Source organism: Diceros bicornis, chromosome 2, assembly GCF_020826845.1.
Source record: "Diceros bicornis minor isolate mBicDic1 chromosome 2, mDicBic1.mat.cur, whole genome shotgun sequence".
In the NCBI taxonomy this organism is placed as follows: domain Eukaryota; kingdom Metazoa; phylum Chordata; class Mammalia; order Perissodactyla; family Rhinocerotidae; genus Diceros; species Diceros bicornis.
Genome location: NC_080741.1, coordinates 49,948,645 through 49,976,572, shown reverse-complemented (window position 1 = coordinate 49,976,572; position 27,928 = coordinate 49,948,645). Strand labels below are relative to the sequence as shown.

Sequence of the window (27,928 nt, the reverse complement as noted above, 5' to 3'; positions counted from 1 at the left end):
CTTGCCTTGTCCCTTCACACATCCTCACCTGGCTGAGTCTACTTTCATCTCCCTCCTCTCAGAATCTGCTGTGGGCCGGCTCTGCACTGCTTGCTCCAGAGACTGGGGACTTGTGGGCATCACTGGGGCAGCGGGCCCCCGGGGGATCCCCAGGCAGTGCAGGGCTGGTGCAGCATCTGGAGGAATATGTGGCCACGCTCGCAAGGAATATGGAACTCACATACCTGAATCCCGTGGGGCTAGTGACACCCAACATCAGTATGTGGCGGGTGGGGTGGGGCGGGGTGGGAAGGGGGCTGTGAAAGGGCAGGGACCTGGAGGTCCGAGGGGCTAGGGGCTATTGATGTCACTATTAGTGGCAAGAGGCTGTGCCACCACCCTCAGCGCTTTGTAGGGACAGGCTCTGTGCTGGTAGCAAGGAAGCTATGGGTTGTGGGACTTGGGTACAGGATAGGAGTAGGAGGGAGTGGGACCTGCAGCATTGAGGAGGAGATCTTTGATGAGTCTCATCCCTCTTCTCCCGGGCAGTGCTCAGCATCGACCGTATGGAGCACCCCAGCCCGACCCGGGGAACCCGTCGCTACCCTCGTTACCACAGCAACCTTTTCCGGGGCCAGGATGCCTGGGATCCTCAAACCCACGTGCTGCTGCCTTCCCAGGCCCCACGGCTGTCCCCACCTGAAGGTGAGAGCCCTTGGGTGACCCCTGGGCCAGGTTCTGTTTCCTTGCTCCCACCGAAGCCATATACCATGTCGCCCTCCTGCCAGTTCTCCCCTTCACAGACCTCCCCTATGTCAGACCCCCTGTGTGAGACCCTCTTGTGTCAACCCACTACCCCACACCTTGCCCTACCACTCTCTTACCTCACCAGAGCCTCTCCCTCCCACGGATAACCTCTCCCAGGCCTTGATATTCAGGATCCAGCCTTGGGGAGCCCATGTCCCCTTCATGGGCTCCTGCTCACCCCCAGTTCTGGACCTGCAGGGAAGAAAGTCCCATGCTTGAAGCTGGGTTGGGTTCAGAGCTGGGTTTTTGGGTGCTCAGGGTCAGAGGTCACTGACAGTGGCTCCTCCTCCTCCCCTGGCAGTTCTGTCCACAAGCAGCAGCAGCATGGAAAACTCCACCACCTCAAGTGTGGCCCCCCGACTGGCGCCCCCAGAGACTGAGCCTGAGCCTGGGATCTCCATTGTCATCCTCCTTGTTTACCGCACCTTGGGGGAGCTGCTCCCTGCCCAGTTCCAGGCCAAGCGCCGTGGCGCCAGGTACCACGGGTGGAGTTACTACCAGTCCCCTCACCCCTGAACTTCCTGCAAGGGTCTACCTAGCCTAGCACCCCCTTTTTTGGTGGGCAAATGAGCAGGTTCACAGTCATACAGAAACGCTCCTGTGACCAGCTCCAGGGAGCCTTGTCCAGGCTAGGTTCCATGTGAAATGTGTTCTGTGGAGTTGTGCAGAGTAGCAGACAGACATGGAACCACAGATGGGGGCAGTTATACAAAGGAGAGGTGCAGGAGCCAGGTATAGACAGGCAAACTGGCTGATAGAGACAGGCAAACTGGCTGATAGAGACAGGCAAGATGGGCTGACTGATGCAGGTCAGATGTGGGTGGCAGGGAGAGCAGTTTGAGGCAAACAGTCTGGAGCTGCTTGGGCCTCAGACCTGAGTGTGGCCAGTGGGTTGGAAGCCCGTGGCTGCAGAGAACCTGCCATTTATGCAGAACCATGACACCCCAGGTAGTCCATGGACCTGTGGTCTTGAAGCAGCCTAGCAGAGGTTGAAGGGATTCTCAAAAACAGCATCCACTCTAGGGCATCCCAGGCCCTGGGTCGGCCATAGCAAGTGGCATGAAGCCGGTGAGGTAGGCAGTCAGAGCTCGGGTAGGTCAGCAGTGTCCAAGCCCAGGTGGGGTGTCTCCTCAGGCTTCCCCAGAACCCAGTTATGAACTCTCCGGTGGTCAGCGTGGCTGTGTTCCATGGACGCAGCTTCCTAAGGGGCATCCTGGAATCCCCGATCAGCCTTGAGTTCCGCCTGCTACAGACGGCAAATCGGAGCAAGGCGATCTGCATGCAGTGGGACCCGCCTGGCCCGTGAGGACCTCCACTCTGGAAACCCTTGGTCCCCCTGTTAGCCCCTGGGAGGCCCAGCCTGCCCCTGGGACCCCCACTAATGCCCCTCACACCTGGGCCCATGAGGAATGCTGCTCCCCAACTCCAGGCACCCTCGGCCCCTCCCTCCATGTCTCACAAACCCCTGCCTGGCAATGGGGCACTCCCCAGAGCAGATGGAAGGTCTAACTGCCCTGTGGCCACAGGGTGGACCAGCACGGCATGTGGATAGCACGGGACTGCGAGCTGGTGCACAGGAATGGCTCCCACGCACGGTGTCGCTGCAGCCGGACAGGCACCTTTGGGGTCCTCATGGATGCCTCCCCCCGTGAGGTGGGGCTGTGTTTAGAGTCCCAAGGAAGTGGGAGGGTCAAAGGGCAGGGATGCCCAACACCCCAGCAACCATCCCTGTCCCCACAGCGGCTGGAGGGCGACCTGGAGCTGCTGGCTGTGTTCACCCACGTGGTCGTGGCAGTATCTGTGGCCGCGCTGCTGCTGACTGCGGCTGTCCTGCTGAGCCTCCGCAGCCTCAAGTCCAACATGCATGGGATCCATGCCAATGTGGCGGCTGCCCTGGGGGTGGCAGAACTCCTCTTCCTGCTGGGAATCCATAGGACCCAAAACCAGGTGCAGGGTCGGGGCCAGGGGACTTGTGTCCTGATGACCTTACCTGGCCCAGGAAGGCCTGGGGCCAAAGTTCAGGGATGCTCAGGTTGGGGCCAGGGTTTGGGGCAGGATACTGGGGTAAGGTGCTGTGGTTTAGGGGTCATAGGTGGGAAACAGATGCCTGGGGTGGGGGTCAGAGGTAGGGGGAGGCAGGAGAGGTCCTGACGCCCCCCTACCCTGCCTTCAGCTGATGTGCACTGCAGTCGCCATCCTCCTGCACTACTTCTTCCTCAGCACCTTCACGTGGCTCCTTGTGCAGGGGCTGCACCTCTACCGCATGCAGGTTGAGCCCCGCAATGTGGACCGTGGCGCCATGCGCTTCTATCATGCCCTGGGCTGGGGCGTCCCTGCTGTGCTGCTGGGTGAGGGCCCTGCCCACTGGCCCCTCCAGGCCTGTGACCCTGACCTCTGTCCATCCCATAGCCTGACGCCTGACCCTGCCCCCAATCCTAATCCCAACCTCAACCCCCCATGCCATCTGCTGAGGGAGGAACCCGCTCTGCCCTCACCCCTGGCTCCTACCCATACATGAGAGGATCAGCAGCTCTAGAACACGCCCATCCATCCTCTCCTTTCTCCCCAACAGGGCTTGCTGTTGGCCTGGATCCCGATGGCTATGGGAACCCTGACTTCTGCTGGATCTCGGTCCATGAACCTCTCATCTGGAGCTTCGCAGGCCCTGTCGTCCTTGTCATTGTGGTAGGTGCCTGCACTCAGTGCCACCTGTGTGTTCCCCTTTGTGGGGGAAAAGGGCCCTGCAGCAGGTGTGGGGGTGTCAGCTGAGGGGTGCCAGGTGGCAGTCCACAGGCTTCCTGGGCTCAGCCTCCATTTCTGTTCCCCACTCCACTGGCATGGAGATGAGGTGCGTGGGGTCAGAGACTTGGCTGCCTCTCCCTGCCTCTGTCTCTCTGTGTCTCTCTCTCCATCTCAATCTCTCAGTCCCTCTCTGGTTCCCTATCTCTGACTTTTTCTATGATTCTAAGCCCCCCTGTCTCTCTTTATTTCTGATCTCTGTATTGTGTGTGTGTGTGCGTGCGTGTGCGTGTATGTGTGCGTGTTTCTCACTGGTTCTGCCTCTCTCTGTGAGTCTTGGTCTCTCTCTGTCCCCGTCTCTCTCTGTCTGGCTCTCACTATCTCTGTCTCTCTCTCCCCTGTCCCTGCTCCACATGTCTGGCTGTGGGTTCAGATGAACGGGACCATGTGTCTCCTCGCTGCCCGCACATCCTGCTCCACCGGGCAGAGGGAGGCCAAGAAGACGTCTGTGCTGTGAGTTGGCTGGCTGATGGAATTGGGGGATTCTCAGCATGGCAGCCCCTTCCTGGGGGTGGGTCTGGGGGCCCAGAGCATCCCTGGTGCCGGCTCGGCTCCAGTCCCTGTGGTTCTTCTCTGGTGTCCTTGCCATACTCTGACCCCAAACATGCTTCCGCCCTGCTGTCTCCCAAGTCTCCCATGGCCTGGCTCACTTTTCCCCCTGCTCCGTGTGTCCCCACCTGTCTTCCATGTTTTGTCTCACTGCCCACGTCCTGTGTGTTTTCCACATATCCCCTCATGGCTCCCTGAATATTCTCTTGGTTCTTTCTGTGACCTCCCATCTCCCCTAGTGTCCCCTGAGACCTCCATGTTCCTATGTGAGTTCCTTTCCTTCTATGTCCCCTGTGTATCCCCTGTGTGACCCCTGTGCGTCCTCCTGTGTCCCCTATGTGAGCCCTGCATGACCCTTGTGTGTCCTCTCCTGTGTCCTTTCATGTTCCTGTGGCAGGACCCTTCGCAGCTCCTTTCTGCTCCTTCTACTGATCAGTGCCTCCTGGCTCTTTGGCCTTCTGGCAATCAACCACAGCATCCTGGCCTTCCACTACCTCCACGCCGGCCTGTGTGGGCTCCAGGTAACTCTGACACCCCTCTCTCACCCTGGACCAGATGGGGCTTCAGCAGGGTGGGTCCAGCCCTGAGCAGGACATTGATCCCAAGCCTGGAGCTGACTCCTACTGGATGACCGACACCAGGCTGGGTGCTGATCCTGGATTGACCTTCACCAACAGTGAGGCTCCTGGCTGCTTGCTGGTCTACATTGACCTTCGCTGACTCTAGTCACTCATGCTGCTCTGGCCTCTTACTGCCTCTGCTGACTTTCTTTGACCCCCTTACCGAGTCCCCCCTTGGGCTCCTCACTGGCTCACATTAACCTGCAGTGACTGACCCCCCTTGCTGACCCATAGTGACCTATACCAGCCCTGACTGACCCCCTGGTGGCCCTACTCGACCTTCTCTGACTCATTTCTGATCTCTCGCTGACCTTCCCCAACCCCTCACTGACCCCTCACTGACCCTTGCTGACCCACAGGGCCTGGCGGTGTTGCTGCTCTTCTGTGTCCTGAATGCAGATGCTCGGGCTGCCTGGACACCAGCCTGTCTGGGCAGGAAGGCAGCGCCTGAGGAGGCAAGGCCAGCGCCTGGGACGGTGAGGGGCTCTCAGGGTTGGGAGTCAGGGTGGGGGCCCTGGAAGCCCAGGGTTTGAAGCTTCTCCAGGGCTGGCTCACACTCCTATTCCCACGCGCTGCCCCAGGGGCCTGGGGCTTACAACAACACGGCCCTCTTTGAGGAGAGTGGCCTCATCCGCATCACTCTTGGTGCCTCCACCGTCTCCTCCGTGAGCAGTGCCCGCTCCGGCCGGACCCAGGACCAAGACAGCCAACGGGGCTGCAGCTACCTCAGGTGAGTGGAGGGGCTTCCTCGTGAGGGGCACACACAGCTCACAGCAGCCCCACTTTACCAGGGGTTGGCACTACCATGTCCTAAAGCAGTGGATCTACTCATCTCAGCCATCTGGGCCTCTGCGGCTGCCTCTGCCCCAGATGCCTCCTGCCACACACCCAGGGATGCCTTCAGAGCCATTCCACATGCAGCTGGCTGTGCACCCACAGAGACCCCAGCCTCCAAAGCACCCCATCACATCCCTCTTTGATGGGGGGATTCCTGAATTTCCAGGGACAATGTCCTGGTTCGACATGGCTCGGCTGCCGACCACACTGACAACAGCCTCCAGGCTCACGCTGGCCCCACTGACCTGGACGTGGCCATGTTCCATCGAGATGCTGGTGGAGGTGGGGGCCTGGGCCAGGGAGGAGGGAGGCAGAGGATCTATCCCTGATTCCCCTTTCTTCTGCCCAAATCAGGAGCAGTGGCTGACTGCAGTGGGGCGAGCTCTCCCCAGGTCACTGCCCCAAGAGGCCCCTACCCACCCAGCCCTTGATCTCCTGAAAAGTGCCAGCCCTTCCATTCCTACCCTACTCCAAGCTCTCTCCAGGTCCCCAGCCCCTTCCCCATGCTGTAGCCACCCTTAAGACCCCCCATGTCCCTCACCTCTCCAAGTCACTGCTATACCTTCCTCCTGACCTTCCCAACTCCAGGCGCAGACTCCGACTCTGACAGCGACCTGTCCTTGGAGGAGGAGAGAAGCCTGTCCATCCCATCCTCAGAAAGTGAGGACAACGGCCAGACACAAGGGCGTTTCCAGCGTCCACTCCGCCGGGCAGCCCAGAGTGAGAGGCTCCTCACCCATCCCAAAGGTGATGGGGCCCTCTGACCCCATGGGTGACCAAGAGACACCCCATATTCCTCTTAGATGTGACCCAAGGACCCTGCTATCTCCTAAGGATTCCCAGGACTGACCTCTTAGGAACCTGGGGTCATCACTGGGCACCCAAGCACCTCTCCCCATCCAGCCTCCCAGCAGTGTTCTTCTGGCTAGAGACCCAGGAGCAGTCTGGGCAACAGAATAATGAGGTCAGGGATGTTGTAGGGTGATGTGTCATTCCTCCAGCCCCTTGTCTTCCCTTAGGGTTGGAGTTTGGCCTGGTCTTCCTGACCCCTCGACCATCAGGTTCCCCTACCCCCAGTCTCTGTCCACCTCAAATCAAAAGTAGGGGGCTTATCAGCAACCCCCTCCCTGGATGGTTCCATTGATCTCTGAGAGATACCCTCCTATTCCTACCTCTTCTTAATGAGAACAGCCAGGGTTTCAGGAATGATTAGGGTCAGGGGTCATTGAGTCTGGGTCACAGAGGTCATGAGTCACTGGGGTCAACCCAGAGGCTCCTGTAACTTGCCCTGGCTTCACAGATGTGGATGGCAACGACCTCTTGTCCTACTGGCCAGCTCTGGGGGAATGCGAGGCTGCTCCCTGTGCTCTGCAGACCTGGGGCTCCGAAAGGCGCCTGGGGCTGGACGCCAGCAAGGATGCAGCCAATAACAATCAGCCTGACCTGGCCCTGACCAGTGGAGATGAAACCTCCCTGGGCCGGGCCCAGCGCCAGAGGAAAGGTATGATCCATGACCTTGACCTGCGCTTGAGGGACCCTGGGGACTGCCCATTTCAGCCTCCTAATCCTATATTGCCTCACAGGGATCCTGAGAGCTCCTCTTGATCTACTCTGGGGGGTTTCTGCTCTTCTATCCTGCTTCATGGTGCCTGGAGACTGGCCCTGTCCTGACCCAGGGGATTACTGCCTCCCCACTCTGACCCCTGTCCTGCTGCCTCTCAGGGATTCGTAGGAGCTGCCTCTCCCCCGCCCCACGGGATTTCTGCCCCCAACCCTGTGTCACAGGGATCCCAGAGGCTGCCGTACCCCTAGACCCAGGAAGTTCCTGTCCCCCCACCCCCATATACACCCTATCCCCTTTTTGTTCCTCCCACAGGCATCCTGAAAAACCGATTGCAGTACCCACTGGTGCCACAGACCCGAGGTCCCCCTGAATTGTCCTGGTGCCGTGCAGCCACCTTGGGCCACTGTGCTGTGCCGGCTGCCTCCTATGGCCGCATCTATGTTGGAGGGGGCACAGGCAGCCTTTCACAGCCAGCCAGCTGCTACTCCTCTCGAGAACAGCTGGACCTGCTCCTCCGGCGGCAACTGAGCCGTGAGCGACTGGAGGAGGCCCCTGCCCCAATTCTGCGTCCCCTGAGTCGGCCAGGTTCCCAAGAACGCCTGGATGCTGTGCCAGGCCGCCTGGAGCCCAGGGATCGGGGCAGCACCCTACCACGGAGACAGCCACCTAGGGACTACCCGGGTGCCAGGGCTGGCCGCTTCGGATCTCGAGATGCGCTGGACTTAGGGGCACCTTGCGAGTGGTTGAGCACGCTGGCCCCGCCCCATGGTGCCCGGGACCTTGACCCACAGCCCCCACCTCTGCCCCTGTCTTCCCAGCGGCAACTCTCAAGGGACCCCCTCTTGCCATCCCGGCCCCTGGACTCTCTATCTAGGAGATCGAACTCAGGGGAGCGGCTAAACCACGTGCCTAGCCGGCACCCCTCACGAGAAGGTCTTGGGCCACCCCCGCAGCTGCTCAGAGTTAGGGAGGACCCAGCCAGTAGCCCTAGCCATGGCCCCTCCACAGAGCAGCTGGACATTCTCTCCTCTATCCTCGCCTCCTTCAACTCCTCGGCTCTCTCCTCTTCTGTGCAGTCCTCAAGCACACCCTCGGGCCCTCATACCACTGCCACGCCTTCTGCCACTGCCTCAGTGCTTGGGCCCTCCACACCACGCTCTGCCACATCCCACAGCATCTCAGAGCTGTCACCGGACTCAGAGTAAGCAGAGTCCAGCCACCAGCTCATACCCTCATCAGCTTAGGGCAACCTTCTGTGCAACCTGCCCTGTGTTCTGCCAAAGATTGGCGTGGGGGGTTGTCAGACAGCGTGGTCTACCCCAGGCTCAGCACAGCCAGGGGGCCACAGGCTGAGGGCAGAAATCTGGCAGGGAATGGGGGCATGATTAGCAGGGATTTGGTGGCTATATGATTGAGGCCAGCTACCTTCCCTTGCACCTCCGGGGCTAAGGAGGAAAGATAGGTGCCTTCCAAAGGGCTTGAGCTAGTGGAGTGGGGCAGGGCAGGAGCCAAGGCCTAGAAGAGGGAGGTTACCTGGTACATAGAAGGGGCAGGGAGGAGAGGAGGAGTCTTTGCTCGGGGGGCTTTGCCTAGGGGTGGTATGGGATAAGGAGGGGCCAGAAGTAGTGCCAGGATATGCCAGGCTGAAGAGTTAACTGTGAGAGTAAATCATTCATTCATTGATTGATTCAGTCAATATTAAGTTCCTCCTGCCTGTGGGCACTGTGGGGTGGGGCATACAGGAATTGAGTTGGGACCTGGGACATCTCAGGTGACTCTGGGGCATCTGTGGGGTAGGGGATGGCAGCTGGATACACAGGAGTCAGAGAGGGAGTGAGGAGGAACCAGGAGCTGCCAGGCTTTAGAAGCCAAAAGGAGAGTTGAGTTTTAAGAGGGAGGAACAGCTAGGTCAGGCTCTGTGGAGGTCTATAGGGTGAGAGAAGGCTTTGGGGGGAAGGGGACCCCAGGAGTGGGGCAGGAGATCAACAGAACCTGAGCAGAGTCAGGAGAGGAGAAAGGGGCGTAGATTTTGGGGCCTGGTGCCCAGGAAGGATGCTAGGGGTGGGGATGAGAGGGAGCTGTGAGCACCACCTGGGTCCTCCAGCAGCCAACCTTGGGGTCTGGTTGTTGAGGGGGCACTGGGGGACTGAGCAGGGGTTTAGGCTCTGGAGATACACTTGATTTCTCTGAGCCTCAGTTTTCTTATCTGCAAAATGTGCCTGTAGTAACAAACTCTTTGAGATGTGGAGACTTTTGAGACAAAATCTGTCAAGTGATTTAATATAGTATCTATTGTAGGTGCTTGCTAAGTGCTAAGTGCTAAGAGAAAAGACATAGGTGGCCGGCCGAGGGGCTTTGCTGATGAATCTGGGAGTCCAGAATGGGTGGAGGGCTCTGAGAACTCCAGAATGGGCATAAGGGGGCTAGGGAATGAGAGCTAAAGGTGATGGGGGACGGGAGGGGAGAGGTCCTGTAGGGGAGTACAGAGCCACCTGACTCAGAGTCCTCTTAGCAACCACCTTTGATCTCCATGTTCAACTCTGCAGAGTTCCCAGAAGTGAGGGTCACTCCTGAGGGGCGGACGTGCGGAGGAGGAACAGCAAGGGCGATGGAGGATTCGGGCTAATGGAAGAGACTCCAGGAGTCAGGGGCTGATCCTGAGGCAGCCTCTTACCCACCCCCCGCCCCCAGCTCTCCCTGTTGCTGCTGTGCTGAGGTTCCACGCTTACCTGTGAGCACGTGTGTAACGTGCGCAGAGCAAGGGGAACTGAAGGGAGGACTTTTATACGTTTTGTACCTTTGTAACCAGAGAGATATGCTTATGTTATTTTTCAGCTTTTCTGTCTCCCGGGGTTCTGAGGCTGGGCTGGGAGGGGGAGGGGGACAAGGGGAAAGAGGTGCAGAGTTTGGCTCCATTTGGGTCTCTGGCAAACAATATGCTCTTTCTTTTCATCTTACTGGAGTAGATTCAGACAGGAGAGGAAATGCTCCCCCTCCAGGTTGATCTGAATATTGTCGGGGCCCAAAGTGCAGAACTGATCTTTGCTTTTTCTTGGATGCCCCAAGGGCCAAACTTCTGGGACTGGGGGTTGGTCTTGGAAACAGGGGTCCTCTGTCCTCCTCACAGGGGCTTGCTCATGCCACCCCTCCCCGTGGATGTGTGTGTTTATTATGTGGAGTCCCTGCCACTTACTGCCTTATGCCTTATGACTGATGCTGTGGGGCACTGGTGGAGCAGCAGATGTCATGTTTACAGAGCAAGGCTTCCCTTTCTCCCATGGGGAGGGTTTCAGGCCTCTATTCAGACATTCCTGCGGAGGGTCATTTGCCAGCCCCTGCCCCTGCTGTGAGCAAATGTTGTCTGTGGTGCCGTTTGATTCCCTGCCACTGCCCCCTTTAGAATTTATTCTGAAGGGTAGGGTGGGAGGAGGAGCAAAGGGAGCAGAAACAGGAATTGAAGACTCAGAATGTAGGTGCCACTGCCTCCCATGTTTACAGGAACTCCCTGGCCCTCGGCACCCGGGCTGCAGGAAGTGACTCAGTACCACCCTCCTATGTTCCCTTCTAAAGGGAAAGATGACTGTTAAGACCCTGTTCACAAAACTCTCACTTTTATTACTTTGTCTGATGTCCAGAACTGGGGACTTTTAAATTTTACTTTGTTTACAGGTCAAGATTTAAAACATTTTTAAACTTTGTTTACAACTTAAAACTTTGAACTTTTACACTTTGTTTACAGTTGAGAGTGTTTTTTTTTTTTTTTTCCCTTTGTTTACAAGTGAAAGGTAGAGAAAATGGGAGAGGGGCTTGGAGGATCCACCTGTGAGGACCCTGGGCCTGGCCTTCTTGAGGGGTTTCTAACCCCTTGCTCTCCCAGGTCAAAGGTCAGCCCCGAGTCCCCTGTTGAACAGCAGACAGAGAAGGCCTTGAGAGTAGGCAAGCTCTTACCACTGGCAACAGTAGCTGTGCAGGGTTGTGAGGGGTCTGTACAGACACACCCCTCCCCCACACATACTCTTGGGAGGCAGTTTCCAAGGAGATTAAAAGTTCTACTTTACTGACTGCTGCCAAATCCCGCCAGCCAGGATCCCAGCTCTCCTTACCCAGAATGACCCCCGCCCTTGAAGGGTTGAGGGGCCTGCTGTGCGGAGAGGGGGTTGTCCTTGATATGTCCTACGTTCTGCAGATGCTCCTCTCTGGGAGTCCCCCCCGTCTAGCCCAGTGGCCCCTTTTCCTGTCTGTGTAAATTGTTCCGTGAAGCCGCGCTGTTTTGGGAATAAACTTCTATAGAAAATGGTTATTGCCTCTTTCTGTTTGGGGATGGAATAGGAGGGTGGCTATGAATGATTCAGGCCAGGCTGACCTTTGGGAGAAATCTGACCGCTGCCCCCCCAAAGAATATTCAGCTATTTTTAGCCCATTTCACTGGAGATTTGGACCAGGTTCCCATCTCTTTCATCTTGAATTCTAGCCAGTCACCTTGTGATTGGGGCCTGAAGTATGAGCAGAGGTGCTGGGAGTAAGGTCCCACGGGAACCCCCCTCCCTGTCAAGGCAGCAGCATGATGACTTCCTAAGTCTTCAGGGCCTGCAGTCCAACCTGGCATTTGCCCCGGCTCAAACCAGGGGTCAAACCAACCCTAGGAACTGCCCTTGCTAAACTCCTCAGCTCATTGACAACACTGACCCCAACCAGCCTCTCGGATTTGGAGCTGGCCAAGACACCCCATTCCTCTGTGGCTCAGGCACAAACTTTTGGGCGTGATGCCTGGGCTGTGCTATGTGCAGGGGAGAGGGACCTCGCACCTTACTTCAGGTCTGTGTCCAGAGTCGAAGGGAGGCTTGGACACCTTTGGTCTCAGAAACATGCCTGGTCTCAGGGAAAAAGCCTGAGGGTGGCGCCCTCAGTTGGAGGCATGAGATGCCCCATGGACCCGGATACCTCACGGAGAGCTAAGGCTCTGGTCGCTGGCGGCGCCCTGAGGCATCCTGCCAGCATGGGGGTTTCCCCTCCCCATCCCGCGAGGACCCTCCGCAAAACGCCAGGACACAGTATCAGCCCCGTCCCACTCAGGGCCCTGGGGCAGCGGCTACGGCCAGCCCAGAGCAGGTCCTTAGTTCCAGTTCTGCAGTTTCACCCGGCTCAGGGAGGAGGGCCAGGCCGCAGGCGAGGAAGGGGTTAAATATTCCTCCTCCGGGTTCTCCCCGCCCAGAGAGCGCCTCTTAGGCCCCGACCAAGCACGCTGATAGGCCCAAACCTTCCCCGTCCTGCCCGGGGATTGGTCTCTGGGAGCGCGCCGCAGGCCTTGCCTCTGTCCCAGCCCCGCCTTTCGGCCCGTTGCGGCCTCTTGCTGGCGCTGTAGGAGCAGCCGCCACCTGGCAGCTCGCAAGCCATGGGCCTGTCGGAAGCTTCGGGGTGAGTGCAGGGCACGGCCTGGGTTTCCCGTGTCCGCGAGGCGCAGGCAGCCTCATGGCCCCCGCGCAGGCGCCCGGCTTGGGTTAGCTCGGAAGGGGTACCGCCACGTCTGGAGCAGGCATTCCCTGCCTGCAACGCCTCGGTTGACCGCTTTGCCGATTTTCTGCAGGCGGCTTCCCAACTGCAGCGAGGGATGGGGGCGGGAGCCGGCGCGACCCCAGCCCGTGAGGGCTGTGCGAAAAGCCGCTCGAGCCTCGCCAGAGGGCTAGCCGGGGGCCGCAGGGAGGCGGCTGCGTGCGGAGGAACCCCGGCCCAGGAGGTGCGCCGGTGGGGCGCGTTGGGGCCGGGAGGTCGCAGCAAGAAAGCGCATAGCTGAGGTCTGAATCCACACGCTGGGTACAACTGATCTGGGAGTGAGCGCTGCGGCCCTTCTGGCGGCTGTGCCCTCCTAAAGGGAGGGGCCAAGGCTCTAGGCCCCGCCTTCCAAGCGCGGGTCCTGCGGGGGTGTGGAGGGAGCCCTTTAAGAAGACCTGAGTGACTCACGGAGGAGGGGCGAGGGGACTCAAAGATCTCTGTGAGTTCCTCCTTGCACCCATTCCACTCCATCCTCCAACCGGGACATCGAGGCCCTTCCCTGGTGAGTTCCTGCCCCTCGGGTGGGATCCTTCCTCTGGGTCAGAGCTTCTCACAGATCAGAACTTTCCTGACAGACGAAAGCTTTCCCAGCAAGGGAGCGCTTCCCTTCAGGTAAGATCCTCCCTCTGAGATCTATTCCCCGGTGAGAGCTTTCTCCCATTCCAGGCGGGAGCCTCTCCCAGGTCAGAGCTTCCCTTAGGTGAGAGTACCCTCCAGATCAGAACTTTCTTGGCAGGTGAAAGCTTGCCCCCAGGTAAGAGCTCCCCCTCTAAGAGCTGCTATTCCCAGGTGAGATCTATTTCCAGGACAGCTTCTCTCCAGGTAAGAACTCATCTCCCAAGTCTCCTATTCCCAAGTGAGAGCTTTCCCCCTCTTCAGGTGGGAGCCTCTGGGCATATCAGAGGTTCTCCCCAGGACAGAACTTACCTGGCTGGTGAAAACTTTCACGTCAGGTGAGAGCTTCTCCCTAGGTGAGATCCCTCTGAGATCTATTTCCGGCTAAGATCTTCCCCCACTTCAGGTGGGAGCATCCCTTTCCAGGTGGAAGCCTCTCCCTCTAGGTGAGACCCCTTTCTCTCCAGGTGAGAGCCATCCCCTGGCTTTACCAGATTAGGTCTGCACTTGTCTACTACTTGGACCTTGGGACTGGAGGCCCAGGGGCAATCTTAGCCCCACCACTTTCCTTCCCTTAGAGGGGAGAGTCTCATCTGAAAAGGGGCTTGCCTGAAGAACCGGACCCCTAGTTTGCTGGATCCCTTCGTGTCATGTGCTCTCAGCCAGCCAGCACTGGGCTCATGGGGCAGCTGGATAAAGACTCAGATACTGGACAGGGATTGGCTGGGGGAGAGCAGGGGGCTGGGAGGGGCAGTCAGCCTGGGACCTGGATTGGTAGAACCCTCAGGGCCAGGCCACACCTGGGCTGGAAGTGTGGACTGTGGTCATCCTTCGATTTCGTGGGGGACTTTGGCCCAGCAAGAGGGTTCCACTAGCCAAAGTTCAAGCACTGCCCTGGGTGTGGGCATGCGGCCCACAGGGGCCAGCTGGGGGCTGGACCTACCTAGATCTTGGGGCCTACAGAAGTCAAGTGGTGACTTTCTAGTCCCAAGCGGAGGTGTGGGAGACGTTGGGCCAGGAGTGCCTTGACAGTGTCTCTGGTCTTGCCATTCCAGACAGAGGGACACACAAGCACTGCTGTCCACAGCGCAGGCAATGGAGCTGAGGAGGCGAGTCTACCATGTGGAGCGGCCACTGCTGAACCAGGAACAGCTGGAGGAGCTGGGGCGCTGGGGCTCAGCGACTGGGACCCTCCAGTGGCGAACCTGGTTGCAGTAAGGCTGAAAGTGGGGGACTAGGGGCACTGGCAGGACCTAGGTAGCCCCTGTCCCTGATACCTACCCTTGTGTCCTCAGGTGCTCCCACGCTCGAGCCCGAGCCCTTCTGCTACAATACCTCCCTGTTTTGGCCTGGCTACCCCGGTATCCTGTGCGTGACTGGCTCCTGGGTGACCTCTTGTCTGGCCTGAGTGTGGCCATTATGCAGCTACCACAGGGTAAGCCACCCCTGATTTGGAGGCTGTACCCTCAACCTTTGGGTGGTGACCTCAACCCTTCAAGGCCCGGGCCTAGAAGCTCTGTGATCTGTGACTGCCCCCGAACCTGAAGCCATGACTTCTGCCCCTAGAACTGTGGCCCATGACCTAGGGCTGGGATTCCCTCATCCTCTCATGGCCCTGGCCTACCAGCCTACATTGCCACCATTCTACCTCCAGGCCTGGCCTACGCCCTCCTGGCTGGACTGCCCCCCGTGTTTGGCCTCTACAGTTCCTTCTACCCTGTCTTTATCTACTTCCTGTTTGGTACTTCCCGGCATATCTCCGTGGGTGAGTGGAGCCAAGCCCAGCCTTGCTGGAGGATGCCCACATCCTTCATGGAGGACAGGCTGAGGGAGGGCTGAGCAGGGCAAGGGAACTCAAGGAAGAGAGCAGCATGGGTGCTGGGCCACGGGGAGACTGGCTCAAGGGTCGTTCCCAAGCAGGAGTAGGCCTCTGACCATGGGACCACAGAGTCAAGTGACCTAGAGGCCCTGGCTCTGGGAGGATGTTGGGGGCTCAGAACTTGGCACAGGCTTGATAACCTGTGGCGGGCCATGTCCTCCTCCTCATTCCATCTTTCACAAGGGGAGTGGTCCTGAGTCAGTGGACATAGGTGAGCAGGATAGATGATGTGGGGCTGACATTTCTAGCCACCCTCAAGAGCCCTTGAGCTCAGGGTTCATACCTGACTGCCAGCACTGCCTCTATTTGCACAGCATAGTCTGAGGATATTTGTCTAAAACTGGATGTCTACTGGCCTCTCCCTTAAGACCAGGTCTCCAGGGCAGGGCAGTGTTCTCTCTCGTTCAGACCTGCCCTGACCTGTCCATGCAGGCACCTTTGCGATCATGTCTGTAATGGTGGGCAGTGTGACAGAATCCCTGGCCCCGGATGAGGACTTCCTGCAGGACTTGAACTCCACGGTCAATGAGACGGCCAGAGATGCTGCCCGGGTGCAGCTGGCCTCCGCACTCAGTGTTCTGGTCGGCCTCTTCCAGGTACAGAGCAGTCAGGAGTACTGCCCCGCTACTGCCCGCCCCACTGCTGAACCCACCCTCCACCCCGTCTGCCAGTTCCTCTGAGTGTCTGACCATCACCGTCCTCCTCATAACTCTGGCTGTTCACTCATCCCTCTCTGATCCCACCTACCCTGGGCTCTGCTCCAGCCTCCCCTGACTGCCCCACCTCCCCTGACTACCCCTGGCCACCCCACAGGTGGGGCTGGGCCTGGTCCACTTCGGCTTCGTGGTCACCTACCTGTCAGAGCCTCTGGTCCGTGGCTATACCACAGCTGCGTCTGTGCAGGTTTTCATCTCGCAGCTCAAGTATGTGTTTGGTCTACAACTGAGCAGCCGCTCTGGGCCACTGTCCGTCATCTATGTGAGTGAGGGTGGGAGGAGGGACACGTGGGTGTGCCCATGACCTTGAGTGCTGGCTGTGACCCTGCCTCCCCTCAGACAGTGCTGGAGGTCTGCTGGAAGCTGCCCCAGAGTGTGGTCGGCACCGTGGTCACCGCAGTTGTGGCAGGGGTGGTGCTTGTTTTGGTGAAGCTGTTGAATGACAAGCTGCAGCGATATCTGCCCCTACCGATCCCCGGGGAACTGCTCACGGTGCGGACTCGGGCAGCGGGGGAGAAGGGCAAGAGGGGATACATCTCTGCCATGTGGGCATCCCCCAGGCATTTAAAGACTAGCTGGCATGGGGACTAGGGGACCGCAGCAGAAAGCTCCCGTGTTGATATCTTCCTGCCCCTGACAGACAGCATCTCCCTTTTCCGAAAATGGTCGTGTCTATCTCATCCTATCACCAACTTCTCCCTCTAAGGCCTTTGCTTCAGGCCTCCCTCTTCACCCCCAAAGTGGTTTCTCTGTCCCCCTTGACAATGATGCGAGCACCTCCCTCCTCTGACTCTGTCCTCTCCCCCCAGCTCATCGGGGCCACAGGCATCTCCTACGGTGTGGGCCTGAAGCGCAGATTTGGGGTGGATGTCGTGGGTGACATCCCTGCAGGGTAAGCTCCGGCCCCTGTCAGGTCAGGGAGGGTTGGGTGGCCAGGGCCAGCGCCTTCCTTTGGCCTCACAGATGCCCCTCACAGGCTGATACCCCCAGTGGCCCCCAACCCCCAGCTGTTCGCAAAGCTTGTGGGAAATGCCTTCGCCATCGCTGTGGTTGGGTTCGCAATTGCCATCTCGCTGGGGAAGATCTTCGCCCTGAGGCATGGCTACCGGGTGGACAGCAACCAGGTCTGGAGAATGGGATGCGGGACACATAGCGGGCAGCTGAGGTGGTCTGGGGGGATGAAGTATCAGGTGCGACACAGGGAAACAGCAAATAGATGGTGCTGGGCCATGTCAGGGACTGAGGGTGGGGGAGCAGGACATGCAGGACGATAGCCAGCTCCCTGGGGGCTGTGGAGTGGGGACGCCTAGGCCTAGACACAGTGGCGCGCTGAGTGACCAGGCACTGCAGTGATGTCTCCTCATACCTGCTCTTCCCTCCACCAGGAGCTGGTGGCCCTTGGCCTCAGTAACCTCATCGGGGGCCTCTTCCAGTGCTTCCCTGTGAGTTGCTCTATGTCTCGGAGCCTGGTACAGGAGAGCACCGGGGGCAACACACAGGTGGGCTCAGGTGTGGGTGCGGGTGTGCATCTGTGTGTGCGTATGCTGCTTTGCCTAGGTGGTCCCACCCTCCTCCCCCTGCCATCCCCCGACCAGTGCTCTTCCCCACCAATCTGTGCTCTCCCCCTGCTCTCCCTCTCACCCCCCTGCTCACTCCTACCCCACAGGTAGCCGGAGCTGTCTCCTCCCTCTTCATCCTCATTATCATCGTCAAACTTGGGGAACTCTTCCAAGACCTGCCCAAGGTGAGCCCCCACCCCCACCCAGCCGGGTTTGAGGGCCTTGGCCAGGCCAGGGGCTCAGATCAGTCAGTCACGTCCCAGGTGAGGGGCAGGCATACAAGGTCATGCCCTGTTTTTCAAGATTGAGATCTTTGGGGTCAAGAGTCAGGGGTTAGGACCTTTCAGAGTCAGATCCAAGTTGTTAGGTCCAGGGGGTGGGTGGTGGTTAGTGTCGTTTACGGTTATGCCCAGGTGCTTGGGGTCTGGCTCATGCCAGGGTGGTCAGGGTTGTCAACATCTGAGCACCTCTTAGCAACCCCTGGTGACACTCCCCCCACCCCAGGCAGTCCTGGCAGCCGCCATTATCGTGAACTTGAAGGGCATGTTGAGGCAGTTCACCGACATATGCTCACTCTGGAAGGCAAATCGAGTGGATCTGGTGAGAGGCCTGGGAGCCCAGGGGTGGGATTGGGGCCTTCGGCCCCAACAGCCCCTCTAGACCTTGCTGACCACTGCCCTTCTGTTTTTAGCTCATCTGGCTGGTGACCTTCGTGGCCACCATCCTGCTGAACATGGACCTTGGCCTGGCAGTTGCGGTGGCCTTCTCCCTGCTGCTCGTGGTGGTCCGCACGCAGCTGTGAGTCACCCCTTTTTGTCCCCCCCATTCCAGCTTGCGAGGGAATAAGGTCCACACTGGCTCCCCCAGCTCTCCCACATCTTGGGGATAACCCCAAGCTCCTTAGTACCCCCTGGTTTCCCCCTTTCTCTGCCCCTTCACAGGCCCCACTACTCTGTCCTGGGGCAGATGCCTGACACGGACATTTACAGAGATGTGGCAGAGTACTCAGAGGTGCGTTGGGGGTGCTAAGCAGGAGGAAGGCCTGGGTGGGATGGGACGGGCAGAACACACCTTTGTCAGTCCCTTCCACACCTGGCAAGGACACTGGGGACTGAAGGTGCTTTGGTCCTTGGAATTTCAAGGGAAGAATTTGGGTCTGTGACCCCCACTCAGAGTATGAGCGGCTAGGAAGGGCCCGAGGAAGAGTGGGCAGAGATGGGCTTGGGGAGGTGTCTGTCTTGGATCCAGCAGTACAAGCCCCATCCTGCAGAGCAGCCCTGGGTCAGGAATGCTGGAGGGGTTCCTGTAGGGGAGGCTGTTTCCAGGTTTATAAGTCGAGTTACTGGATCTCTGTCATTTACCTCCTGTGCTGGGAAAAATAGGTGGGGGCTCTGGAATAAAACAAGCCCATTCCCCCTGACATGGAGCCTTGAAGGCTGAGCACAGTATGATTAGGCAGAGTGAGGGAAGGACATGAGGGGGAGCAGCTCAGCTGGATGGAAAGGGAGGGGGGACACGTCATGCAGGTCCGATGCTGAGCAGAGACCTGGGTGGTTCCCTGATGGACTGGGAGCTAGGGGAAGGCTTGGTTGGGATGGCAGCTAAACAGGGTCTCTCTGCATGCAGAAAACAGACCACGGGGCAGGAGTAGGAGACCCAAGAGGAGGCCTGAGAGCCACTGAAACCTGGCCCGGATGTTGGCAGAAGGGCAGGGGAGATGGGGAGGGAGAGGTTCAGGATGCCCTGGAGGAAGCCCTGGCAGGCCTGGCTGAGGGCCTGGGCAGAGGGAAGGAGCAGGTCGAGGATTCAGGATGACACCACCAGGCCTGTGGCCCCAAGCTTCTGGGAGGGCACTGGCCACAGGCTGGCCCCGTGCTGGTTGGGGAGCAGAGGGTTGGGGGGTGGCGGGCGCTGGGGCACACAGTGGAGGAAAGGCAGCCAGGAAAGAGGAGGGCTCAGCCACCCCACCCCTGACCCATCCCCAGGCCAGGGAGGTCCCGGGTGTGAAGGTCTTCCGCTCCTCAGCCACCGTGTACTTTGCCAACGCTGAGCTCTACAGTGACGCGCTGAAGCAGAGGGTGAGGCCTGGGGTCCCTGGGGTGACTGTCAGAGGGTCCCTGACCTCCCCAGAGGGCCCACATCCCCTTCCCTGACATTCGCCTCTAGTGTGGTGTAGATGTCGACCACCTCATCTCCCGGAAGAAGAAGCTGCTCAAGAAGCAGGAGCTAAAGCTGAAGCGATTGCTGAAGGAGAGGATCCAGACACAGGCAGGTCACCTGGAGCAGTAACTCCTGCCTGTCCTGCGGCTCACCCCACCCCGCCTTTCTCCCAGCCTCCTGGGCTCCTGACTTCTCACCCCCATTCTTCATTCACCTCCTTTCTCCCTAATGCCCCCAAGAACCCTGCTTTACTCCCCTGGCAGGTCAGAGCTCTGGGTGGAATTTTAGTTTTCTCCCACCCCCACAAGGCAGTGACGAAGTGAACCATCACAATCCCTGTCTCCTCTCTTCCCCGGCCTAGGCTGCCACCTCCAAGGGCTCTTCCGGTTCCACCAATGCCAACACCAGCATTAGAGACATCGAGAGCAACAACTTGGAGGGCTCCAAGGCCAAGGTGAGGGTGGAGGTGGGAGAGGGACCAGCCATGAGCTGCAGAGATTGGGGTGTTCACACACGTCCCATGAGGAAAGCCGTGGACCTACCAGTTGTGGGTTCAAGGTGGTTGTGCCAATGGCAGGAGGAAGGGGTGATGGATCAGATACTCTGTGGGGAGATCTCTAGAGTATGCTCTAGAATTCTGCTCGCGCCTCTCTTGTCTGTAATCTGAGGCCTACATGAAGACCTTGAATTTGCAGAGTCCACAAGACCCCACAGTCTGTGCTCATGGGTAGAGGGAAGAGATTGAAGATGTGGGGAAAATATGTGGGATCAAAGGGGATGCCAAGCTCACTTAGAGACCCAGGCAGGGGGCTGAGGTGTCTGGTTGTACACACGTGTGCATGTGTCTCTTCTGGTCTGTCCTTGGGCCCCCTACCCACTCTACCCTGGCTGACTGAGGATGGAGCACGGTCTCCCAGTGCCCTCCCTTTTTAAGTGTCCCTATTAAGCCTGGGCCCAGGAGGTAACAGAGCAGTATACGCATGTCTGTGTGTGCTGCCTTAGTCTAGGTGTCCTCTCCTGTGCATCCCCATGAGTTCCTCCTGTCTTTGCATACAGGAAGCTCCCCATGTCTAAATCCTCATGTGTCCCTTGCATGCCCCATATATGTGGGTGTTTACATCCATGCTCCCACATCTGACCCTATGTAACCCTGCATGTCTGTGCGTGTTCCCTGTCTTCACCTTCTTGTGGGTGGCCCTTGCAGTGTGTCTGGTTCCACAGCAGGTGAGCGCAGGGAATGGACTAGAGGATACAGTGGCCAGCGGTCAAGAAGATGCTAAGGCCCCAGCCAGGTCCACACTGAAGGCCCTGGGCCTGCCTCAGCCGGATTTCCACAGCCTTGTCCTGGACCTGGGCGCCCTCTCCTTCGTGGACACTGTGTGCATCAAGAGCCTGAAGAATGTAAGAGGCTGGAGGCATCCCTAAGAAGGACCCTGGGGAAGGACAAAGCCCTTCAAGCCTCCACTCTGACCCCATAACTAGCTCCACGAGCCCTCGGAGCCTCCTGACGCCCAAATTCTCTGAGCTCTCGCTCTAAACTCCCTCCCTGCAGCCTGCCTGAATCCTCCCTTGGAGCCCCTGAGCCTCCCTCTGAATCTGGCCCCCTTTTCTGCTGCAGATTTTCCGTGACTTCCAGGAGATCGAGGTGGAGGTGTACATGGCCGCCTGCCACAGTGCGTGGGGTGGGGATGGCAGGAGTGGTCTGGAAAGGGGGTGGGGCTGAGGAGTCTGCCAGGCAGCACAAGGGGAAATTCTGAAACTTGAAGTCAGAGGTATCCTGGGAGGCAAGGTGAAGAGTCAAGGGTGACTGGGGGTTTAGCTATAGCCTCAGGGGTGGAGGTCAGGGGTGACATGGGTCAGGGCATGCTGCTGGTGTCTGGGGGTTGGTGTTCCTGGTGGTTCCGTGAGTTAAGGGGAGAACTACTCCTTGCCTGCAGCTCCTGTAGTCGCTCAGCTTGAGGCTGGGCACTTCTTCGATGCATCTATCACTAAGCAGCATCTGTTTGCCTCTGTCCACGACGCTGTCATCTTTGCCCTTCAACACCCAAGGTCTGGCCCCGTCAGCCCTGTTTTGGTGAGCTGACCTCTGGACCGCTGAACTTTCTTTATCTACTGCTTGTCCCCACCCCTGACCCCAACTCCAGGAATTCCACACTTCCTGGATGGCTCTGCCCCCAGTGGACACACTGCCTTTCCCTCCTGCCTTTAGATAAAGCTGCTCCTGGGGCAGAGGTTGCTCTCCTAGGGGAGGGGTGTGGTAAGTGTCCTTTGGAAACTGACTGGAGCCTCTCCTCCTCTGCCTGCTCAGGTTACCCAACTCTGACTGTGCTGCTACCTCTGGAGGTTGTGACGGGGCACCCGTGAGAACCCCCCACCCCTGGGCTGCCTCCAGGTGTCACCCAGGAGTCCCCTCCGTATACACATACATACACAACTCAGGGTTGGAGGTCCTAGGACTCCAAGTTCAGTGTGATGGGGCACTGGAGTCATGTCAGCACTGGCCAGTCGGGGGAGCATGCATGTTTTCAGCTTCAGGAATAAAGATTTGTTTGCCCAACACCAGGTTCTGCTGTGGGGTGGGGGCTTGGCAGGGCTTGGGGGGTGGATTCACAGCCCTGGCTCCTGACCTTTCTTATGCCCCAAAGTGGGGACTGGAGTCAGAAGCTGGGGGAAGGTTTGGGGAGGGCAGGGTCAGGAGGGAGAGCATAGAGCAGGAGGGTGAGCTGTGGGGCCAGGCCCAGAGTGGGGGCATACAGGTGCAAGTTTCTCCCCAGCCACACACAGCCCTTGGCACCTGTGTCCTCAGCTATAAAATAGTTGGAATCAGAGCCGCTTCTCAGGAATGATCTGTTCTCAGGGACACTCAATCTGGTGCAGGGCACTGGGTGCCACTGGGAAGACCCTGGAGGGAGTAACATGAACACCTGAGTAACCAACTGAGGAGATGCAGGTGTTCACAGGTGCTGCTGGTCTGCATTTAGAAGTGAGTTTGCATGAATGATTTACTTGGGGAAATGCCTGTTCATATAATTAGATCACTGGGCTTTGCAGGTCACTGTGGGCCAAGAAGCATGTACTGATTTCTGCCATAAAATGCCAACATCTGGGCATGTGGCCCAGTGGGCAGCAGTGGGCCTGCGAGCCAGCTGATACTCTGAGTGATCAGGGTGAGTGTGGGGGGCACTAGAATCTTTCTGGGCCTCAGTGTCTCCTCATGAGCAGAGCATGAATGGTAATAGGATCCATCTCATGGGTTGCTTGATGAGTAAATGCCATGAAATGCTTGCAGCAGTGCTGGGCCCATGTCACTTGCTCAAAATATGTGAGCTTTGCTGTTCACAAGGTACTGACCAGGTGCTAGGCTCTGTGCTAGCCGGGTGGACGGAGGCTGCTCTGCCCTCCAAGTCACGGAGGCACCCCTTGCCCAGCTGTTTTTATTGTGGCCAGTGTCCGTTTCCTGCACTGTGTTCACGAGTTGTCTCTCCTCCCTTCACCCCCCAGAGGTTCCCAGAACCTCAGCCTGGGAAGTCAGGGCTCTTTGTCTACTCTGTCATCCCACGTCCCGGCACCAAGACCGGTGCCTGGCACGTGGCGGTGCTTGGTAAATATTGGTTGAGTGAAGCTTATGTGCCTGAGTAGAAGGCAGACCTCAAACAAGAGGCTGCAGATACTTAGAAATGCTTTGAAGAAAATAAGATAGGGTCACACGTGCAAGAAGGGACTGTGTTGCCCACGACGGTCATGGAAGGGAGGCACAGGGAGCAGGTGACACTTGAACTGAAACTCTAGCCGTGAGAAGTGTCTTTCTAGGTATGGAGGACAGTGCTCCTGGTGTAGGAAACGGCAGGTGTGTTCAGCAACACCAGGGAGGCCTGCACAAGGCGGGAGGGGAGAGCAAAGCACGCAGGACCTCACGGGCCAGGCTGAGCTTTCAGACTTGATTCGGAGAGTGAGGGGCTCCATGTTTTTGAACACTCTGCGGCGATGTGGACTGGGGGGTAGGCTGGGTGTATGGGACCAGTGAGCAGCTCTGAGCTAGAGAGCAGAGTTAGAGGCCCTGGGGTATTAGAATTGTTGGAGTTGGATGTTAGGTGAAGAGGAGGGGGGTGGAAAGGAGGCGCTCCTTCTGTCCTGGGCCCCAAGCCTGCCATCCTCCCCAGACCTGGAACCCGGCCCCCCATGTTTTCTGGCCAGGCTGCCCCCCCATGAAAGGCAATGGGCCCAGCTGGAACCTGCTGCCTGGAGCCTGGCCTGCCCGTGGGGGAGGGGTGTGTGTCTGTTGCCAGGCGCCCAGGTTCCGCAGGCACTTGCCGCAGCTATGCTGCTAGCACAGTCCTTCCTGCTGGTGCTGCTCCTGCTGGCCGTGCCTGCCCCCACCCACGCCTGGTCACGGCCCCTGTGGTACCAGGTGGGGCTGGACTTACAGCCCTGGGGGTGCCAACCAGACAGCATGGAGAGTTGCTGGGAAAGCCTGGGCTGTCCCGGCCATTTGATGGGCCTGGGGGTGAACTATGTCTACCCCGTGGCTGGAGTCACGGTCACCACTACCATGATGCTGATGATCGGCCGTGCGGTGCAGCGGCGATGGCGTTTACAGGTTGCTAAGTTTGAGGTGAGCACAGCACTGCTCTGTCCCCCATAGCCTCCTGCCTCCACTTAGACCCAATGAGCTCATATCTTCCACCCAGCCCTCCCGCATCAGCCCCCCCCATTCCTTGTGGGCCTCCTGCTGCCCCCTTCCTCACTGCTCACATCTCATGGTCCCTCCATCTGTCCACACCCATCAGCCCCTGACCATTCCCCATGGCCAGTACCATGCTCCCATTGTCCCTCTCTAATATCCCTATTCTTCGTCTGGCCCACCTGGCCCTCATGACCACCCTAGCCCACAACAGACCCTCGGTGATCGTCCGTTACCCTAGGTCCCCCTTCCCATCCCCTTCTCCCTAGTTCCATTACTGCCGCTCACCACACCTCCGTCCAATCCCTCCACTCTTACACATGCCTGTTGGTCCTCTCCTCAGCATCCACAGGTGACTACTGATCCCTCTGGACCCTGGAAACAGCGGACCCCTATGTCAGACCGTGCCTTACTCCTCGGGGTCCTGCACATGCTAGATGCCCTCCTGGTCCACATCGAGGGCCACCTGCAGCATCTAGCTACTCAGCAGCGAACTCAAATAAAGGGGACTCCCTCCCAGAATGGGTGACCCAACATATGCCTCTCTTTGCCTGGTGGTCAGTCGGGGTGGGGATGGCCTGAGGCTCTGGACCAGGCTTGGGCCTGTGTGTCTGTTCTCTCCAGGCCTGCCTGGACCCTATGTCCCCTTTCTACTTTTAGAGCCAGCAGACTTATTGAGGCCTCAGTGCCCAGAATGGGTGGGCAGGTGGGGCCCAGGCTGGCTCACACTGCGCCATTGCCCCCACCAACTGACTCCTCCTCCCTAAGGATCCCAACCACAAATACAGCTGCTCCTCCGGGGCCTCCAGTGTTGTGGGAGAAGACTTGACCATCAGGGCAGACTTGGGTGGTCCAGGGAGGGCTGCCCAGAGGTGATAACTTGGCTGAGTCACTAGGACTCCTGGTTGGGGCTGCAGCCTAAGCTGGGGGTGGGGGCCTTCATTTTTGTGGTGGTCTCAAATATGCTCTGGCCTCTGAGTGGCCCTTGCTCTAAGGCCCCTGGAAGTGAAGTGAGGGCTGAACCTTCCCCCCTCCTCTATATCCTTCCTTCTATATCATAGGCAGTCCAGGTTGAGTGGGTACTTAGGACTATGCATTTTTAAGGTCTCTGTTTTTGAAAAAGAATATGACATTATGAATTCAAAAATAGAAACAGAAGTGAATTAAAATAATGAGAAAAGAAATCATGAGAAATTACAACTGTTAAAAAACTGATAAATTACAATGCAAAATGCAGAACAGTAACATATTTGTAGTGACTTCCTGACACATTTCTGTAATACTTTTTCCCCTACATTTTCTGGCTGCTCACTCTGATAGTCTCTGCATAGGATGAGGATTTTGTAATTTTGGGGGAAATATTTTCCATACAGAGAACAGAAAGGTAATTCAATCTCCCTTCTAACATGGTTGATTGAAATTTGTGTTTTAATTATTGATAGTTCAGCAAATTTATTTCTCTTATAACCTGTTATTGATGGTGTCACATAAGTGGTCTGGATTGTTTTCAAATTTAGGAAACTCATCAACTTTCTTTCATATAGTACCCGTATGATTTGGAAGAATTTTCCACAGATAAGCTGCTGGCTCCATACATTTCAAACCTTTTTTTTCTCTCCATGGCCCACAATTTTTCTAGCACTGGGCAGAAAAGTGGGACAATAGGACCTTGCACTTCCATCCTGACTAGGAGCTTGGACCTGGCAGGAGGTTTCTAGAGGCCATTCCTACACCAGGACAGGAGCAATAAGCTAACCATACACAGGAGTGGAGCAAGCCACATAAAGATGTCCCTCTAACCCAAACCAAGTGCGTCCCTGTGGTAGACTTGGAGATGTGCTGCCTGGGTCCCCCTTCAAGGAAGGCCGGCTGCTGCCAGCCACCAAGAAGGCAGCCAGCAGACGGGTCTACCTCAGTGGTAAAGAGCCCCATCACAGCTAGTATTCTCCCTCAGCCCAACCCTTTCCCTCCGTCCCTCCCTCAGATGCTGATATTAAAGGACTCTGGAAAACATCCTGATCTCCCTCTTAGATTCTGCTTCCCAGAGGAACCGACCTGGGACAATCCCCAACCTACCTTCCTCTTGGCTGGACCTCAAAAATGTCACAGCCTCTCCGATGTCCCCTACATGAGGGGAAGTGGGGTGGAGGGGAGTCTGAGTGGGAAAGGACAGAGGTCCTCACTGAGTACAGTTAGAGTATCTCAGTTTTGCAAGTTTTCCAAAAATACTTGACCCTATGAATACACTAGTGGGGCTCCTCCCAAGGCCTAGAAATGAAGGGCGTTGGAGCTTGAGCTTCATTGGCCTCTTGTTAGGTCTACTTCTACATTCTGCAAGGTTCAATGAGCACCTGTTTGCTAGTCCTATGGTGGATGCCAGGATCTGCTGACGTACAGAACAGAACTGGCTCCTCCCTCACCCACTCACAAATAAGGGAGGGTGGTGGTGGTGGTGAAATAGACTCAAAAGGGCAATTACTCTGCAGAGAGGTGTGCTGGCTCAGTTGGGGTGGGGCAGGAGTGGGCTGACTGCTGGGACCTGAAGGATGAGTGGGGTGACTATAGAAGGGGGAGAGAGCTCCAGTCAGAAGGACAAGCACATACAAGGGTCTGGTGGGGGGACAGACCTTGACCTGGTCCAGGAACTATAACATGGTCAGGATTTCAGGGAAAAGAAGGAGCTCTGGGGAGGGTTGGGAGTTGGTGCCTCCTAGGGAAGTTGTGGGCAGAATAATGGCCCCTCAAGGTGTCCATGGAGCCGGCCCCGTGGCTTAGCGGTTAAGTGCACACACTCCGCTGCTGGCGGCCTGGGTTCGGATCCCGGGCGCGCACTGACGCACCGCTTCTCCGGCCATGCTGAGGCCGCGTCCCACATACAGCAGCTAGAAGGATGTGCAGCTATGACATACAACTACCTACTGGGGCTTTCGGGGGAAAAAAATAAATAAATAAAATCTAAAAAAAAAAAAAAAGATGTCCATGGAATCTGACTATGGTACAGTACATGGCAAAAATAACCTTGCAGATGAAACTAAGGTTAAAGACCTTAAGATAAGGATGTTATTCTGGATTATTTTGGTAGGCCCAATGTAATCACATGAGCATTAAAAGTGTGGACAAGGAGGGCAGAAGAGTTGGTCAGATTCGAAGTGTGAAAGGTACTTGATCCTCTGCTGCTGGCTTTGAAGATGGTGGAAGGGATCTTCCACTATCCAAAGATCCAAGGCATTTCAACGGCCTCTAGAAGCTGGGAATGACCTTCAGGTGATAGCCAGCAAGAAAATAGGAACCTCAGTCCTACAACCACTAGGATCTAAATTCTGCCAACAACTGGAATGAGCAAGGACACAAATTCTCCCCTAGAGCCTCCAGAAAGGAGTACAACCCTACTGATGCCTTGATTTTAGCTCAATGAGATCCATGTTGGACTTTGTGCCTACAGATCCATGAGATAATAAACTTGTGTTGTTCTAAGCCATTAAGTTTGTGGTAATTTATTATAGCTTCAATAGAAAACTAATACAGATGTTGGTACCAAGAGTGAGCTACTGCTGTAACAAATTCTAAAAATGTAGAAATGGCTTTGGAATTGCGCAGTGAGCAAAGACTGGAA

General features: G+C 57.3%; 2 protein-coding genes across 2 annotated transcripts in view; both read left to right on the top strand.

The window, feature by feature from the left end:
• The window catches only part of CELSR3 (cadherin EGF LAG seven-pass G-type receptor 3), a 38,231-nt gene extending 15,677 nt beyond the window's left edge, over positions 1–22,554 (top strand). The window contains 37 exon segments of the mRNA XM_058557767.1: positions 63–258; positions 529–684; positions 1,088–1,262; positions 1,921–2,088; positions 2,313–2,439; positions 2,527–2,850; positions 2,960–3,134; positions 3,359–3,471; positions 3,959–4,038; positions 4,532–4,655; positions 5,114–5,230; positions 5,336–5,484; positions 5,758–5,873; positions 6,180–6,338; positions 6,892–7,092; positions 7,468–8,356; positions 14,376–14,534; positions 14,616–14,755; positions 14,975–15,085; positions 15,632–15,795; positions 16,013–16,177; positions 16,255–16,407; positions 16,725–16,807; positions 16,892–17,039; positions 17,301–17,414; positions 17,582–17,659; positions 17,979–18,074; positions 18,166–18,272; positions 18,416–18,485; positions 19,460–19,552; positions 19,641–19,742; positions 19,996–20,088; positions 20,856–21,035; positions 21,253–21,307; positions 21,572–21,708; positions 22,419–22,513; positions 22,515–22,554. Coding sequence (XP_058413750.1) covers positions 63–258; positions 529–684; positions 1,088–1,262; positions 1,921–2,088; positions 2,313–2,439; positions 2,527–2,850; positions 2,960–3,134; positions 3,359–3,471; positions 3,959–4,038; positions 4,532–4,655; positions 5,114–5,230; positions 5,336–5,484; positions 5,758–5,873; positions 6,180–6,338; positions 6,892–7,092; positions 7,468–8,356; positions 14,376–14,534; positions 14,616–14,755; positions 14,975–15,085; positions 15,632–15,795; positions 16,013–16,177; positions 16,255–16,407; positions 16,725–16,807; positions 16,892–17,039; positions 17,301–17,414; positions 17,582–17,659; positions 17,979–18,074; positions 18,166–18,272; positions 18,416–18,485; positions 19,460–19,552; positions 19,641–19,742; positions 19,996–20,088; positions 20,856–21,035; positions 21,253–21,307; positions 21,572–21,708; positions 22,419–22,513; positions 22,515–22,554 — 5,652 coding nt within the window.
• A 1,164-nt stretch (positions 22,555–23,718) lies between these two features.
• TMEM89 (transmembrane protein 89) lies at positions 23,719–24,849 on the top strand. Its single transcript, XM_058557754.1, has 2 exons — positions 23,719–24,246; positions 24,659–24,849. The coding sequence occupies exons 1-2, from the start codon at positions 23,719–23,721 to the stop codon at positions 24,842–24,844; spliced, it is 714 nt and encodes a 237-aa protein (XP_058413737.1). The 3' UTR covers positions 24,845–24,849.
• The last annotated feature ends 3,079 nt before the right edge of the window (positions 24,850–27,928 follow it).

Coding starts and splice junctions, on each gene's coding strand:
- TMEM89 (XM_058557754.1), top strand. CDS start 23,719: ATGTTAGGTGAAGAGGAGGGGGGTGGAAAGGAGGCGCTCCTTCTGTCC. Junction 24,247..24,658: donor TACAGGTTGCTAAGTTTGAG/GTGAGCACAGCA, acceptor TCCTCTCCTCAG/CATCCACAGGTGACTACTGA.